General features: G+C 42.9%; 2 protein-coding genes across 4 annotated transcripts in view; one reads left to right on the top strand and one right to left on the bottom strand.

Annotated features, from left to right (window-relative positions):
- Window positions 1-14613, top strand: part of Timp (Tissue inhibitor of metalloproteases) — a 51916-nt gene extending 37303 nt beyond the window's left edge. For all 3 annotated transcript variants that reach the window (XM_046624088.2, XM_046624086.2, XM_046624087.2), the window contains exons 2-5: window positions 3582-3708; window positions 8845-8927; window positions 10523-10753; window positions 12075-14613. In XM_046624088.2, the coding sequence (XP_046480044.1) occupies window positions 3582-3708; window positions 8845-8927; window positions 10523-10753; window positions 12075-12296 (663 nt within the window). In that variant the 3' untranslated portion in view covers window positions 12297-14613. The remainder of the gene's footprint in view (window positions 1-3581; window positions 3709-8844; window positions 8928-10522; window positions 10754-12074) is intronic.
- The window catches only part of Syn (synapsin), a 102178-nt gene that overhangs the window by 68083 nt on the left and 17461 nt on the right, over window positions 1-16634 (bottom strand). Inside the window, exons 6-7 of the mRNA XM_046622735.2 lie at window positions 16071-16206; window positions 15698-15802 (exon numbers count right to left, since the gene is read on the bottom strand). Coding sequence (XP_046478691.1) covers window positions 15698-15802; window positions 16071-16206 — 241 coding nt within the window. The remainder of the gene's footprint in view (window positions 1-15697; window positions 15803-16070; window positions 16207-16634) is intronic.

Here is a 16634-nt window from a genome sequence, read left to right as displayed (position 1 = left end):
CGCGATCATGATCATAGGTCAGGCATTGCTTTCACCAGCTCGTAACGAGTCACACCGCACGCTTTTCTAACCCACCAATTTATTTCCTGTAGTCAAATAACCGAAAAAAATTTCAATATCGTTATTACGTGTCCGTTGGAATTTAGAAATTTCAATTGAATATATCGATAGAAAAAAGGAACGCAATTTCCACCGATCTTTATCGTTATAATAACCATTCACGGTAAAATATAGACTCTGCGGAATAAAATGGCGTAATTCTCCCAGATTACTGGGATCAAAGCGAGCTGTCATTATTGACAAAATGGTATATTAAGTCACGCGTGTTCGCCGCTCAATCGCGTTCAGGTTAACCATTAGCTCCCACTATTTGCATATGAAATTTTCATCGTTTCACAGTAATAATTTCAAACTGAACAGTCTTCACCGTCTGCAGACTTCATACCATTCATGGGTGAAATTTTTTGCGATCGATTTTCACTCGCCTAAAATTTGGAGTGCCCCAAATGAATCGTAAGCTGTATTCGTGCAGCAGCCGGATAGAAAAAAATAAACTGCCGTACGACTTCTCGGCAATAGTTGCGGTCAGAATTATTGGAGCGTTTATTTTGTATAACATGTTCGTCGTCCCCCTGCTGATATACTTAATTACTTACACTGCACTAATTGCCGGCAGAGAAACGGCAGGATTTTTAATTCGGTTTATCGTCACGATAGTTGGGATACTGTGTCTTGTTGACACTTAAACGGGGCTCTTAAGGACCCGCGAGATTCCAATACGCCGTCTCTAACGAACTTGCGTAATCTTCGACGCAGAGAATCTCGGCTGCGTGCGTCGAACGAAAAAAGCCCGACACGTCAACAGGCTCTCCTTATTTTCCTGGACAATTCTAGTCGAAGATTTACTCCAAGCCTTTCGTTGCGCGAATTGCAAACGGAAAGAGGCTGATTAACGGGCGGACAGATTTCCCTTGAATTAGGGTCGAGCCGCCGATATTCCGAGAATCAATCAGGCCTGAGAATTAGCCTGATATAAGGGTTGCAGCCGAGGTTTGAAAAAATTGAGGCTTATCCCTCACCATCCGAAACTCATTCCGTTCGGGGTATATACGTAATTCCAATCAACAATCCGTCGCCGCTCACGGCCCATAAAGCCTGTCACCTTACTCCTCCTATTTCCGATGGCAGCTTATCAGTGCCAAAGGCAAGAGTTTCCCATCTGTTAGAATCGAGAAAGGTTGAAGGTAGCGATGGAAAAGGACCGGCTGAGCGATGAGCCGAGGGAACCGCGGTCGAGGAGGCCGAATACCGAATTCATGGTTACCGATCCCCTGGAAGAAGCCATAAACATTTATAGGCTTTCTTTCAATCGCTTGGAGGAAATGACACGCGTTGTGTCCGAGACCCTCGAGCAGTGTTATTCTGGATTGAAAAAGGCTAGATCGAATAAATTCACACCTAATTACATACCAGCAGCCAGCCTTCCTGCAGCTTCCGAGATGCACGCGGTCTCGAGCGGCGAATAGTCGCTTCGGTTTTACACGCCGACGTGCGAAAAGATCGATCGCGATGGAATGTAATACAGGTACGTCTCGTCGAGATCGAGGATTGATGGCGATGTGTGCCGCGCGCAGCTTTATACTTACAGAATTATAAATGCAGGTATATTCGATCACGGAGAAGGTATTCCAAAAGCAGCGAGGAGTTGCGTTCAATCGAGTTAATATATACTATGCAGTTGGTGAATTTATTGCGGCGAAACGCCGGAGAGACGAATATAGAATGAGTAATGCTCGAATCGTGGTGGAAGAGAACCATACTCGAGACCCGTTCGCGACAGCGTGAGACAGGCGAGGGACCGACAAGAATTTACACGGCTAATTGAACCGTTAGCGATTGTCGCGATAAGTATGGAACGATCAATAACGATATGCCAAAAGTAGGAAAGACCAATAATGTTACGAAGTTTGAAATATCCAGCCAGCGTGGATGCGGCAGGATTTATCCGTTATACATGGATGATACGCTTGGGCTGATTATACGGCTGATAAATTATTGGCACAAGGTATAATGAACGGAACATGCATTAAGTTCCTTCGACATTGCAATTCCAGCGTCAAAGAAACTTTCAGAGCGTATATTTATGTACACATCGACCCGAGTAATGAAAACTTGACTGCCGATGAAATCGAGACTCCCTGTGCTTGCTTAGCTGCGTCTTGCAACTGCATAGCGGATAATGATCGGACCAGTAATTAATGTCTAATATGAACAACTTGCAGTCAAGCGGTTCATAATAATTATTGCAAAACAGCGATCGATTCCAACAGCGGAGGGATTAACCTATTTCTTTAAGCGAGGCTGGTTTCACGGATTTAGATTTATCGATAGGCCAAGTGTCGCGAATCAGCGTTCGACGAATGCAAATAAATTATATATGTATGCATTTATACGAATGTACTTACAGTGATCTCGCGTTATGGTTATGAATAGAATTCCACGGCACTGCTAAAAAGTTTTCATTATAACCGCGACGATTTCCTTCACGCAGTAAGCCGTTGAATAAATTTCTTCAGTATACCTAACAGTAATGAAAAAAAATGTCGATGAAATTTCTTTACAGCAACGAAATCAACGCATTTATTGTACGTGATCGTGACGCGTGATTTGAAGAAAAGATAGAGAAAAGTTGATAAAAATGGTCGTGGTTAAAAAGTATAACCGTATACCGTGTTTGTTTCTGCATGGTTGTATAAGTTATACCTCGTTGAACAATTTTTCTCTTCAAGCATCGCATGTTTCGTGGCTGACGTCCGACAGGTTGTACGTTTGATATTTTATTCCGTGATTATCGCGTGACTGTTTCGATACTTTTATCCTATACATACCCACGTATATAACGTCTTTGAATAATACAAGAAATGATGGTTAATTAACCCCGGTTTTACGAGGCGGTCCTTAGGCCATCAATAATCTTCGTGTGGCTCAAACCGAGCGAGCAGCAAACTTTCGTACCTGGTCCGTAATTAAAAATTAGTTAAGACGGTGACTGGCGCTTGGCTAAATGGCATCGTGGGACTTCGTGGGTAATTAAAACCGGGATTCGTATGTGTGAAAGTTCAGCCGACGAAGGATGCATGTATACCTTTATATCCGTTTAAAATCCGTATTCGTCGTTGACGTCGATTCGGGATCCGAAACTTCTCCGAGAGGAGGAGGAGCACCGGCTTCGGGAGCCGCACTGAAATGTAAAGTGGCCTTTTAAATATTCAGGCTGCAGACAGGGTTCACGAGCCGTTTAAACGAGGTGAATAACCCGGCGTTTGAAATTCGAAAACGTTTCCCGTCCCAAAGAACACCTGAACTCTGACCCCTTTTCGCAAAATCAGCCCGAGGTACGGCGAAATTTCCCATATCCCGGACTTGTTACACCTCGAGGGTGGCAATTCAAGCGAATTGCCAAAATCCCCGGGACAAATTTTTCATTTGCTTTTTTTTCCTCCTCTTACTATCATTGCGCTTTTTGTATTCACACTGGGTTTCTCGCATCGATCGACAGTTTTGTTTTTTTTGAATTTCAGATGGGGCGGACGATCAGTTGGGGTCTCCTTGCCTTGTTGGCGATAGCGCTTTCGCCATCTATGAAAGTGGAAGCGTGCAGCTGCCAGTATTCACACCCTCAAACGCATTTCTGCCAGGCGGAATTCGGTACGTATATCTGACACTACGCAGTTCCGTTTCACTAGCCCATTCTTGTCAAATGCATGTACCTTATCAAGGTGGAAACAGCTGCCGCAAGCAATTCAATCAACCATTGATTGCCGAAGGTGGTTGATTTCAGAAACGTCATTCAACGAGCTTAGGTTCGGTGTGTCCGTATTATATCCGCTAATACAGATATAGCGATCGAAATTCGTTAGCATTACTTTTATTGCTTTTAAAACGTCGCAGATGTTTGAATTTACATAAAACAGTAGCAGAGGTAGTAATTTATTCTAACGAGATTTTAATCGGGTTTTAACTCCAACAATCGGAAAATGTTGTAACGACGCGAAGAGAGAAAAAAATATATAGTAAGCGGTGAAGTAAAACGGAGCGATATCAAGATACAGCCTGAATCGAAAATTCTTCGTAACTTGGAATATATAATTTCGCGAGGCTGGACGCTGAGGCGGGGTGATAATTTAGTCGAAATATTTATTCAAGGGACGCCGAGAATGTAAATTATTATCGCGAAACATAGAGCCGCGACGAGATATTTGGACGTCACACCAACGGGGTGTAAATCGCGTCTCGGTGTGAAGCGTATTCACGACCTAATTCAAAACGACATCCGGTACCGCATATCGGAAGCATGCACTTCGTCGACTGGTGAAGCGAAATTTAGATCAATCCGCAAGCGGATCAGTCGCTTTATTGAACTGTCGTACGTTAATATCATCGAATGACGATCGAACGATTCGAGCAACCTGCGCTGGTCCGAATCCATCCGATAGAACATCGGATAAACCACATGCCTACCCGCACATCGGGAACTGATTCTGTGTAAAGAGGGAACTTCCGAACAGCATTGATTTACGTCAAATTATATGTATATATATGTGCATATATATCTACGTATTTCCGCTTCGAGTGCCAAGCCTAATTGTCGCTGTCCCTTGGACCGTTCGGTTTGTCACGGAAAGGGGTTAGAATCGATGGGGTAAATGGATAAATGCGTATACCCACGGAATCGGTCTCTATTAATCGATACGAAATTTCCCGAACAGACGACGCGGTGTCGTTGACAATACTCAATCCGTTTTCTTAATTAATCAAAAGAATCGACGCGAGGAAAGTTCGAACTTTGAGCTGCTCGTTGTGCGGTGGTGAAAAGATGTGCGGGAGAGAAAATCCACCCAGGTATCCGAGGAGGTTATAAATCGAACCTTTTTGAAATTCTCGGGTTGAATGAAGTTAACTGGCAGTCCGGGGCAAAGTATAAAGTAACCGCAGAGAGTGACTCGCAGGTAGGGATTGTTTATATCGTCTGAAGCCGAAGCTCTTTGGCAAGGATGAGTGGTGGAAAAAAGGAGGGGGAAAGCTGGGATCGGTGGTGAAGTGAAGTTGCTACGGGGAGGTAATTGATCTCGGTAATGGAACCATTGCTCCTTGTGGAATAAAGGATTCAAAAACAGAAGGCGGAAGTCTTTTCCTGCCCCCTTTACTCTTCGAGCTCTGGGAGCAAACTTTATCGTCCTTCTCTTCTCAGCTTTGCCTCCGCAGCATTTGCCTTCTTTGCGCGATATTTTCTCCGAGGGTCCTCCAGGCGAGGAGAGTTAACTGCAGGACTCGCGGCGCAACAAGGACTCCGATACTCCAGCCACCCGCGTGCACTTGGCAACTGGCTGTATCGAGTGTGAAATATGCTTTATTCCAAGTGGAGAGAAACAAGGAGAAGAGAGGAGTCGAAGGTCGGGTTCAGAAGTCACGTTGTAGCTTGCAATTACAACGCAGAGCCATTCGTAAATCGTGCGTTAGCGTAAAGGTAAGAAAACGAGAGAGAAAAAACGGTGGGTACGTGGGTATAAGCAGCCCATCCCGTACCTTCGGATCAGCTCCAGCCGATGTTTGCGCTTCGTTATTCGAGACACGCTCGCGGCTCAGCTATATATCCTCCAATTAATCGAACGATCCGCAGCGTCGTTGTCTCGCCATTTCATTTTTTACCCTCCATGATGGAACAGAACCGTCGAATCTCCGTTAGACACTTGGGGTGACGATCTGTGGCAGTGAAAGGCAGCCTCCTTCCCCGTACACTGTTGAAAATAATATCTGAACCCGTTACTTTTGCACGTCTACTTTATTTCGGCCCTACAAAGAATCAACGAATCTTCCGAGACCCGTTAACGAATCGCCAAAATACTGAATGGCCAAGACTAATTGTCTGCGTTTTTCAGCTCCTTGCATCTAAGTGACACTAAACGTTTCTGGAAGTTGTAGAAAACCATTTTACTCGTTGCTCTCCAAGGTTGGGATTTTCTTTTTCAACCGGAATTCCAACTAATTCCCGGATGACCTATAGTGTATCGCTCTCGATCCCTAGCCGACGTTTAATCTTGCCTGTTGGGACCTTTAACCATATCCGAACATCGAGAAAAGATCAGTCGTACTTTATCTCGTGATTAAATCACGGACGACTCTATTCGGTCTTTCACACCTGTGAGAATTTCCTTTTTGATCTTTTCTTTACAATTTGCTTTCGCGGCGTTCGCAGGGTAATTATAAAACAGCGCAGCAACACGTAGATAGCCAAGGTATTTGCACTGTGCTCATTGCCCGTATCGGAAATATTACAAATATCTCATTAATTTCTGTGTACGCCGAACAAACAAGCGATAAATGCGCAGCCGGTATACACGTGATGTTTGTATGATGTAAACATGATGAAAATGCACATTTAAAATCTGCTTCAGTCGTTATATTTGAGTGATGTATGCATACGTATACTGGAATTTCCAATCATGGCTCTGTTCAGACGAACAATATTCAATGAGGCTCGTAGTTAGCCATCACTGTGATAATAACGGTCGCAAACTTCGAATCAAAAAATGCTGCTTCACGTTTTTGGTCCGTTTATGTGGTTGGATTTTTCTCTTTCTGTTCGCCCGACTTTTTATTTGCCCGAAATTTATGAGCACTGCTTACAGTTTTTCAACTCGTGAATTTTCGTCACGTGGTTCAAAACTTTTTGAATGTTCTTTAACAGTTTAAAAATCTTCATCCGATCAGCGATTTCTTTGACCACGTGTCGTGTATCATGAATATTTCATCCGATTATTACTTTAAAAAAATAGGATGAATTATTACAGTCGGAAAGCCATGATGGCACAACGAGCGTCGCATCTCCTCGGTTATATCAATATCAAATACCAAGGGTGGGAATAAGATGCATCGAGAAAAATTTGCGGAATCCCTTGGCAAACAATCCAATTTATCTCGAGTCCAGAGTACAGCGCATGCGTATGCTGTTTGACGAGGTCAATACGCATTGATAGTAAAAATATCAGCTTTGTCAATTGGGCTGCAACTCAAAGGCCCAGAAACGGATGTGGCAAAGTTTAAGTAGGAAGCAGAGCTGTAATGGAAACTAGCCCACGCGATGGAACAAAAATAGTTTCGATACCTACTCTGAGAAACCCTGCGTGAAACGCACCCACTTGCAAGCATAAAATAATATCTATCTCATAAATATGAAAAATGATAAAAGTCTAGTAACGTGTGATCCAAGTTATACATGGGATTGGTTATACATCTGGATTCGTCAAAGTTTCGCTCTTGGCATACCGCGGTCTAGTCTTGTTTTCCACCGATCGAGGAAACTGAACGCGCGATGCTATTTCCTGAGGCAAGACTGCACATTATACGTACAGCGGTGTGATTCGAAGAGTCGGTGAAATTCCTGGGTATTTTCTCTCGCAAAGTCAATCAAACTTCCCGGAGTCTCGCTAAGCCCGCCGAGGTTCGTGGGCCTCGGTTTCAGAGCGGAAGGGTTTGTTACCTGGGTGCCGAGAGCTTCATCAAATATTGCTTCCTTCCGCGAGGAGAGAGGCTCCGAGATTGGAAGAAGTTTCTTCAGGGGTAGCGGAAGCCTGGGGAGAGAAAGATTGCATCTGAGGCAATAAGAGCACCTCGAGAGAATGATCGCTGATCCGCAATGCGTTAGACAGGTCGTAGGTACCCGAAGGTTCCGGCCTCTCGTTCCTTCTCCGGCAACCATTTTTCACTTTCTCCGATAGTGTATGTAGAAAAAATTCTCACACAGGTATAAACGATACGCGCTGAGGATTAGCACGATTCGCAAATTCTGCAAAGGTGACGCGACAGACGTCGAGAATGAGAACGAAACTTATCCTAGAAGCTAGAATGAGTCAATATATCCCCTGCTGAAACTGCGTGATATTTATTTCCAATCCCCGTGTAAACGATGAAGTTTTTATTGACTTTTTATTGAAACGGTCGTGAATTACTTGCCTAGTCGCTCGGCCATTGCTCATAAATTATTATCGCCATGACAGAGCTGCGGCTATATAACGACAAATAAGATATTAATGGACCGAACTGGCGCTTACGGGACTTGAAGTTCCAGCTGTGATAATAACGTCAACGCATGCGATCAAGTCTTTCTGGTGATTCGGACGTCTTCTAGACATCGAAATACGTTTGCGCCACACTGAGAAAGGAGTTTTTTTTTTTACCGTTAACAATAAACGTATATTTGGATACGGCGAAATAAATGTTTCGTTATTATTATAAAATTTCAGTCGAGCCAAATAATGATAGATCGACGGAATTTTGCTAGTATTTAAGAAATCATTTCTGCCTCAACTAAAATTTGATAATGACAACGAAACATTTATTTCACCATATTCAAATATACGTTTGTTAACGGTAAATAGACTCTTTTCTCAGCGCATACGCTAGTTGTATAACACATCCTGCGAAACCTCCTATTATTATTATTACGCTGCCTATTATTATATCGCTTTGCTAGAATCGGGATGACCCGGTTACTCGCAATACGCTACACTAGCACAACCGAACACTGACTGACCTCTAAATATAATTCTCAAGGATGGCCGGTTACGAAATCGACGCCGATAAACATCAGGATCTAATTTAAAACCTCAATAATAATAATAATAATAATAAGAAGAAAAAAAAATTTCGCCGCTCAGCGTCAAAGTCACGTATTTCGGATTCAAGTTTCAGATTACAAAAAACTTGTTTTAAATTGTTTCAATTTTTAGCTCCGCTACGATCCGCCATACCCGCACTCTTTCTAATTCAAACTGTATTTTCCAGTTATTCTTGCCAGAGTAATGAAGCATATCCCAGGCGACAGTTACGAGACCGCCTACAGAGTGAAGATCCACAAAAAGTTTAAGGTAAGTCGATAATGCCGTTGTCGATTTTCCATCAGCGCAACACCTACCGCGATTTCCGTGCGCGTTTTCTTCTGCAAGCGGAACGTTTATCGGGCGTTGAACCACCCGGGCGACGGAATCCGGGACAAAGCCAAGATTATTGCACGACAGGAGTGTCGGCGCGGGTTGCATCACCGCAAATGCGAAAATTCATTAGATATCTAGTATATAGGTGCAGCTCGCGTCGACCGCAAAGCCGTGCAATCTTCCACTCGCCGTTCACGATTACGACTATACGCGGTTTATATGCCAGGGACCGATTACGCCGCGCTCCGCCTCTCCGATCTCAGGATAAAACTGCATCTAGGATCTCTGGATTCTCCGGTATTAAAGTTTTACGTGTTTACTATTTCATCCACTCGCTAATCGGCTTCACACGACTGGGCCAATTTGCAGTTCTTCGCTTATCGTGAGACCTCACGATGAAGTTCGGAACTTGTATAACGTTGCATTTCTCTGTAAATTCTGGCAGTTAAACGAGGCATTGAGATAAAAAAAAGAAATACCATTCCGCAACTACGGAATGACTTCGAAGAAGCTGAGTTTCGACCCAAGGCTCGCAAGGCTCCGGAGATCCTGCACGAATTATTGATGGCATCGAAGACTTGACGCGAACAAATATATGTGTCAGTTGGTTTGCCCCGGTTACTCGTACGTTTCGCACAATTTTTCGCAATCTCTCTTACTTGCGAATTAACGATTTTTCCGGGAAATTCATCGTCATAGTAACGTTACGAATTCAAACTTCATAAATTCCGGGCATAAAAAAATCCACCGACGAATAACGGACCCTTGAAAACTCTGTTCTAATTTCATTTTACCCTCGAAAATTCAACACTCTCCAATCCTATATTTGTTTTTCCCCTCTACCTTGGTTCCGTGTAATGTTCTCGGTCCATTCATTTTCTCTATAGCTCGGATCGTTTTCGTACCTTTAAGCAAAGGCAGTGTGCATTCTATAGACTCAGTCGAAACTCAAGATTAATTTCAACGGGTTGCACGACTGTACAATAATTTCGTGATTATACAACAGATTAAAAGGTCGAAGCTCGCAATTTTGCGTCGGGAAATTTCAGGGGACTTAAGTTTTTCGATACTAATCCGTCGAACCGTCGGGCAGGCGCGATTCGGGTCGACGAATCTGATCGACGGATCGACGGATGTTTGAAGTTTCGCACCGGGTGAACTATTAGTACTGAGCTACAGCTCAGCGATCTCGCTCCCTTCTGCACCGGACGTAATCAATATAACACCCATCAACCGTCTCCTCGAAATTCAGCCTCCCTCTTACGCAGTGAAACTTCTGCGCTGAAGTTCGAACGGAAAGTTTTCGTGCGTATCAGTTACACACCGAAAAAAATGTGAATCGTCTCGTCTCTCCCAGTTAATGATGGATTGAAAATTTCGGAACAAAGCACCGACACGTCAACTTTTAATTGGCCCTCCTTAGGTGTCTGTAACGTAAAAAAAATTTCACTCGACGAGAAAAGTGGGGGGCATGTATTTCATCGGGAAAATTTGTTTGTATTCCCAATGACATTCGCTTCCGTTTACAGCTGAGTCACGAAGCCGAGCGCTCTCTGAAGGATGGCCTGCTGTACACTGCATCCAGCGACGGAATGTGCGGAGTATCTCTACAACGGGGATTGACGTACGTTATCAGCGGCCACGTGAGCGATGGAAAGCCGAGGTTCAACCTCTGCGGCCTGGTCATGCCGTGGCCGAAGGTTTCACCCCGGCAACGAAAGGGATTCAGGATGCTATACCACCACAACTGCGTCTGCAGCGTAAGTTTCTTTCATGTTAACGAACATTTTCTGGTTGTCTCAATGGCGCTAAATCGAGTCGTAGCGAAGTCCGATCTCCATTCGAACTTCTGGCCGATATTTATCAGACCACTTCCGGTTCTCCGAAAGAAACCTTGTCCGAGTCGTCGTTTGGCAGGAGTTTTTAACATTCTGCAGTCACTCGTTACCCGAGTGGTGAGAATGTGATATGTGAACAATGCTTTATCACCACATTTGAAAGCCGCGAGAGTCAGGACCGTTGAACCAGTCGTCGAGACAAAGGTAAACACGCGAAAGTTAGTCCAACGTACAGCGAGATCCAATTCCAGCATCTTCGGATATAGCTTGCTCAATTGGTCCCCCATTCTGTCAGCTCTAAGGGCTGTCCAACGGCCCGAATATATAACCGCAATAACTCTATGCAGATTATAGTTCCCGCTGAGAATCGAGGGCTGTTCGCTAAATCCGATTTCGCGAAATGGGTGGAGCTACGCGCGAATTCGACTACCGTTACTAAAACCAAAATTACAGGATCCTGCAATTTGCTACGAGTGATGGAAGGGCAAATAGAAGAGTCTTCGAGCTGGGTATGTTTCGCGGGGTTCGGTAGATTGGTGCAACCGAACGGAAGCTCTCCGTTTGTTCGCTTAGCTGCGAACCCGACTCCGTCGCATCTCGAATGTCACTCATTCCTCTTGGCATGGCTCCGGGCTCGCCTCGCCGTTTTCCCAGATACTCCGATCGCCCGAAAGCCCGCAAGGCTCCGGAGATCCTGCAGGAATTATTGATGGAATCGAAGACTTGACGCGAATCCAGTCCAATTTAACCCTGCGTCTCTGCGCAGTGTACATAATACTATCTACGCGTTACCGTAGATACCTAATCGATTTCGCGGAATTGAAATGACAATTTTAATTAACTCCGACAAACCCGTCGTACTTGTGTCACGATCTCCTGTCGAGTTCTCCAATTTCCTCTTTACCGGTGAACTTCATATTGTCGAACCCGAAACGTAACACTTGCCAAACAAACGACTCGGCTTCTACCTCATTTTCTTCAGCGTTTTTCTTTTGAACGGTTCTCTGCCCCTCCTGCGTACTTCGATCAATCTGAAGATAATAAAATGCGGGGGTGGAATATAGAAAGAAATTGATATCAAGTTTGAAGTACATAGAAGAACGAGGCTCGGTGCAGCGTCGTTTTCAATTTGGTCTCTGATCGTTTTATCTATAAAAGCTAAAAGCCTTGCGAGCCAGACGTATATCATGCAGTCTGCGTAGAGGATCAATGTCGCGCGGATATTGAATTCCGAATGTTTCAGATTCAATACACGGCCTGGCACAACAAGGGTGCCGCTCTGGCTAACGGCGCGAGAAAACAATGCCTGTGGGAAAGCACCCCCGGTCCTCAGGACTGCCAGGAGCAGCACGGACTGTGCATGAAGGGACCAGCCGGATGTTCCTGGTTCCCTTCGGTCGCCTACAAGAACTGCATCAAGGAGCACCAGCGTAAAAGAGAAGAACAGTGGGCAAGGGAACCCTGATCACCGATCGTCGACTACGAGCTACGATCACGCGTCAGAAAAACACGCGGATCTTTCATTTTTAAGTATAAATATTTTAACTACGAACTAACGCATACGTATTTATTCACCCATCGCGTGGGCGTCAAACGATCGTATCTCATCCAAGAATCTTTGAATCGACGTTAAAACCGGTACACGAGGACGGACGTGCTTTCGTTCCTGGGAGGTACTCCGGATCTTTTACCCCTGCAGACATATTTATTTTTTTATTTTTTAATTTTTTTTTTTCAACTTCTATTTGTACTACGAATATATTGAATGAGAGAGATCACCGACTCGGAGTAGCTGCGATGTTATCGGATTTTATTAAGACTCAGGCTCACAATCAGCTGCCCAAGCCAGGCTGCAGGTAATTGACGCGACGCTCAATGACAGAGTCCTTTATGGGCTTGAATTGTACTGATTGGACGCTACTGCACTTACCTCGAGTCCGAGTATTTGGGTTGTCGAGGACGGATATGCAAACGACGACCTGACGGTACGGAGAACACGGTCAGATGATAACCGTACGCGATCAATAGATTCTCGTCAATTTGAACACGTGAAGAGAAAAACTACCGGAGGCCAAACTCTTTCGTTTTTATCGTGAAACACGTTTTAACCCGCGCGGTATAGATATATACATATCTATTATGTACTGCTATATATATGTGTTGTAAATATTTCACAAGCTTATTGTATATTGTGTAACGTTAAATTATTTCCTTCACATTTTATATGTATACATATCTAATAATAATGTTAATGTAGATTTAGAATTAATTGTAAGATATACCTACACAGCTATATAAAGGGTGGGCCAAAAAAAAACATTATCTATTTAAAACGTGAATGAAATTTGAACGCATTGACCGATTTCCGAAAACTTTCTCTAATAATTAATTTTTTTCAGTCTTCCAGCGACATTTTCAAAACCTGCTTTTCAACAACGTGTACATCAACAACGAATTAAGATTTCCAGATTTTCAAACGCGGAATAAAAGATGCGTTCTTCTACTTGAGGGAAAAAAAAAAGTTTTCGAAAATTGGTCGACACGTTTGGCTTTTATTCAGGTTTAAAATCGGTCCTGTTCTTTTTTTGTTGGCCCACCCCCTATGTTGCACAGCTTATAATACATGATATATTATGATGTATGGCTCTTTCGCGTTGCTATCGAGTTTACCTAATTCTTTGTATTCTTTTGAATGGTAGAATTCATTTTGATACGCATTTACGTATCGCTTTTATTTTTGAAAAATTTTTTAACTTCGTTTTCACTTTCGTTTCACATCATCTTATCACCTTTTTTCCCCCCAATTTTCACTTATTTCGCAATCGGGACTTTCGCATCCCACCGTTGGCCCCGTAGAGCGTGACCAATGCGTAGGACCAAATTTAGTACAAACTACTAATACCAATAGTTTATAACCTTATATTGATTGAAGAATAATTTCAAACGTATGCAACGTAACAAGACTAAAAATAATGCTACCAAACAGTAGAATTGAATATCGGAACTGGAATGGGTTGGTTCCGCAATTCCAGCAATTTATCATCAATAAGTACTTGGCAGTTTTGATCAATCGAAAATTAATTACTCGATAACTATTTCATATGGAACGCGTTTCACAGCGATAAATATTGGTAGAAATTTGTTGCTGTCTCAGTTGCAAACCAGCCCGTTTTATTTCTGGTATAGACGTAGGCCATTTCAGTTCTCATAGGGATATGTTCTATGCAAGTTGTAACACTTTTTTGTTGATAGCGATTAAGATTTGCTCGCAACTACTCAACATGTTGATGATAACCGTTTCGTTCGACAAGCAAATCAACTGACACTTCGAACATTAAACTGAAATTCATGATCTGCAAAAAAACAGTGTCAAACGCAGTCAGTCTGAATCGAATGTAGAAAAGTTAATATGACTGAGTGACCCATGAAAACCAAAATATGTATAAGTTGAGTAATTGGAGCTATATATTATACAAATATTTATAAACGCCTAGATTTAATTAATATATCGTTAGCGATTAAGAGTACTGGTAATCCGGGCAGGTGAATCGAAGCTGAAAAAATTTCTCCAATGCTTTGCAATCCGGATAAATTATCGGCTGATAATTCAATCGTTTGATTGTAAATTCGTAATTGTCGAAAATGGCTTGTGTAGCCTTTTGTTTTCCCGAAGAAATCTAACTCGAATTCTAAAGAATTGTGCGAATCTCGGTGAAAACATTCACCACTGAAAAACAGGCAAGAAAATGTAATAAAAAAAGTGTCGTCAAATTTTCATAAAACGTGTTACGCGTGCTTTTAATTTTTAACGATCCCGCATCCACACGTCCCAAAATTTATACTTCACTCCTCAATAACCTCTTTTAATACACGCTTGGTACTGACTCCGCTCGTTAATTCTCTGTGTAGTAATAAATAAGTAGCGTGCACTCGTAAATTGTGTATAGCTTCAATTTTGTGAGGCATTTAATAGAGTTGATGGATTTTATCTGATACACTCGACGAGCCTCTCTGAAATTTCATGTTCAATTTTTTCAGCTATTTTTGCTCTGCAGCTCAGCAAAAAGAGTTGTATGAAAATGTTCATTGAAAATCGTTAATGTAAGAATGAAAGAAAAAAGAACAAAAATATGACATTAACATTATGACAAAAAAAAAAAATCTCATTTTAGATAAGGGCGGCACGTGTAGCTATTCGGTACCCGTCAACGTCAAACTTTGTCGTCCTCTCTATCTTGCCGGCCAAAAGTTGGACCCGTGTTTCAAAGACTCGAAGTTTAATTCATGGTTGTCCCGCTGTGTGCTATGAGAGGAAGCATTTCCGTAGGGTGACAAGGATATCAGGGTTACGTGAACTGCGAAAGAGATTTCACGGAGGTCTGCGCTGCTCACGAGGCAGAAGAAATTATTTTCCATCCAACAATTAGCGATTTTTAATTATACAGTTTAAAGCACTGTAGGACAGTTGAACAATATCTGGAAGACGAAGTAGCGAGAGACTTGTAAAGAATGTAACGAATTAAACATGATTACGTGCGATCAAGAGTAGCGAACTCGTGAATAACAGTATTTACGAAAGTTGAGTGGAATTTACTTTTACAAAATGGAAATTTCGTCGTAATTACTTTTCATCTCCACCATTGAACTTTCCCAACGAATTTCATTACTGTAAAGAGGGACATTTGAAAACAATGTGTTCATCTCTCGCCACTCAGTCCGCAGTTTAACCGGCGACGTCGAGACGCACGTAGTCTTGCGGGTTTATATGGTCGATCCGTGAGCCGTACGGTCAGACCCAAGCTGCCAGAGAGTCTAGGGATATAGATAGCTATGAGGTAGGTGGAGAAAATTGAAACGGACACTCACCATTTCGCGGTGGTTGGGATAATAGGTTTGCTCGATAAGTGGGAAGTTGTCTCGTCCCAAATGGCGCTGCAGCCCAAGCAGGTGCGCGAAGACCCACGGTTTGTCCTGAAAACCATAAATTCATTTTCATCTTCGTAGCAACGTTCTATCATCGGCACGAACGTCCCTCGTATACTTCGCGTGCATTACGTCCGACAAATCCATTTTGCGTCATCGATTTTTCGCCGAATTATGATTTCAATTCAGCAAACGATCGCTGCATCGATCGCAGAAAAATTGAGTACTCAGAATCGAGGTATACGATGACGAAACGCACGAGATTACGATGCGATATTTCGCTCTGCGACGCTTAGATCGAGTGGATTCTTCTCACCTGGAAGTTGTAGATGGCCGTCAAGTTGTTGACGCTCGGAACACCCCCGTACATCAATCCTAGTAACAAGTTCTTGTAATCTTCGCCAGCGTCGCGGAGATTTTGACGAACCAGCACGAAGTCTGGTTTGAAGGATCTGGAGCAACGGAAATTAAACTTCTTGATTAAACAGCACCCACGTTATTGAGTCGGGAACGTTGTTCCTGGGATATTTATTGTATTTCTTAGATGATATCCCTGACACTTGCCCGTGTTCGCTGAAAGATTTATTTAAGCTGAACAACGGGAACAAACTCCTGATCATAATTTAAATATTCAAAAGTTCGTAAAAATAATACAGTAGGTACATATCTGAAATACTAACTTTGAACTGTGTTAAAAATCTCATAGTACAAAAGTCAAAAAATCTACGACGAAAATGAAAGCTAGAAGAAATGCTTCGTGCCTCGATAGGCGAGAAATTTTTGCACGACCGATCCTCGCAGGTCACGAACATCTCTCTGTATTATAGCGATGAAAAAAATTCACGGTTTCACGTAGCGTCGAAAGATCTTCCGCCGAGGG

This window comes from Neodiprion pinetum, chromosome 4 (genome assembly GCF_021155775.2).
Source record: "Neodiprion pinetum isolate iyNeoPine1 chromosome 4, iyNeoPine1.2, whole genome shotgun sequence".
Classification (NCBI taxonomy): domain Eukaryota; kingdom Metazoa; phylum Arthropoda; class Insecta; order Hymenoptera; family Diprionidae; genus Neodiprion; species Neodiprion pinetum.
Note: the sequence above shows the minus strand (reverse complement) of the source record. Positions and strands in the feature narration are given on the sequence as shown.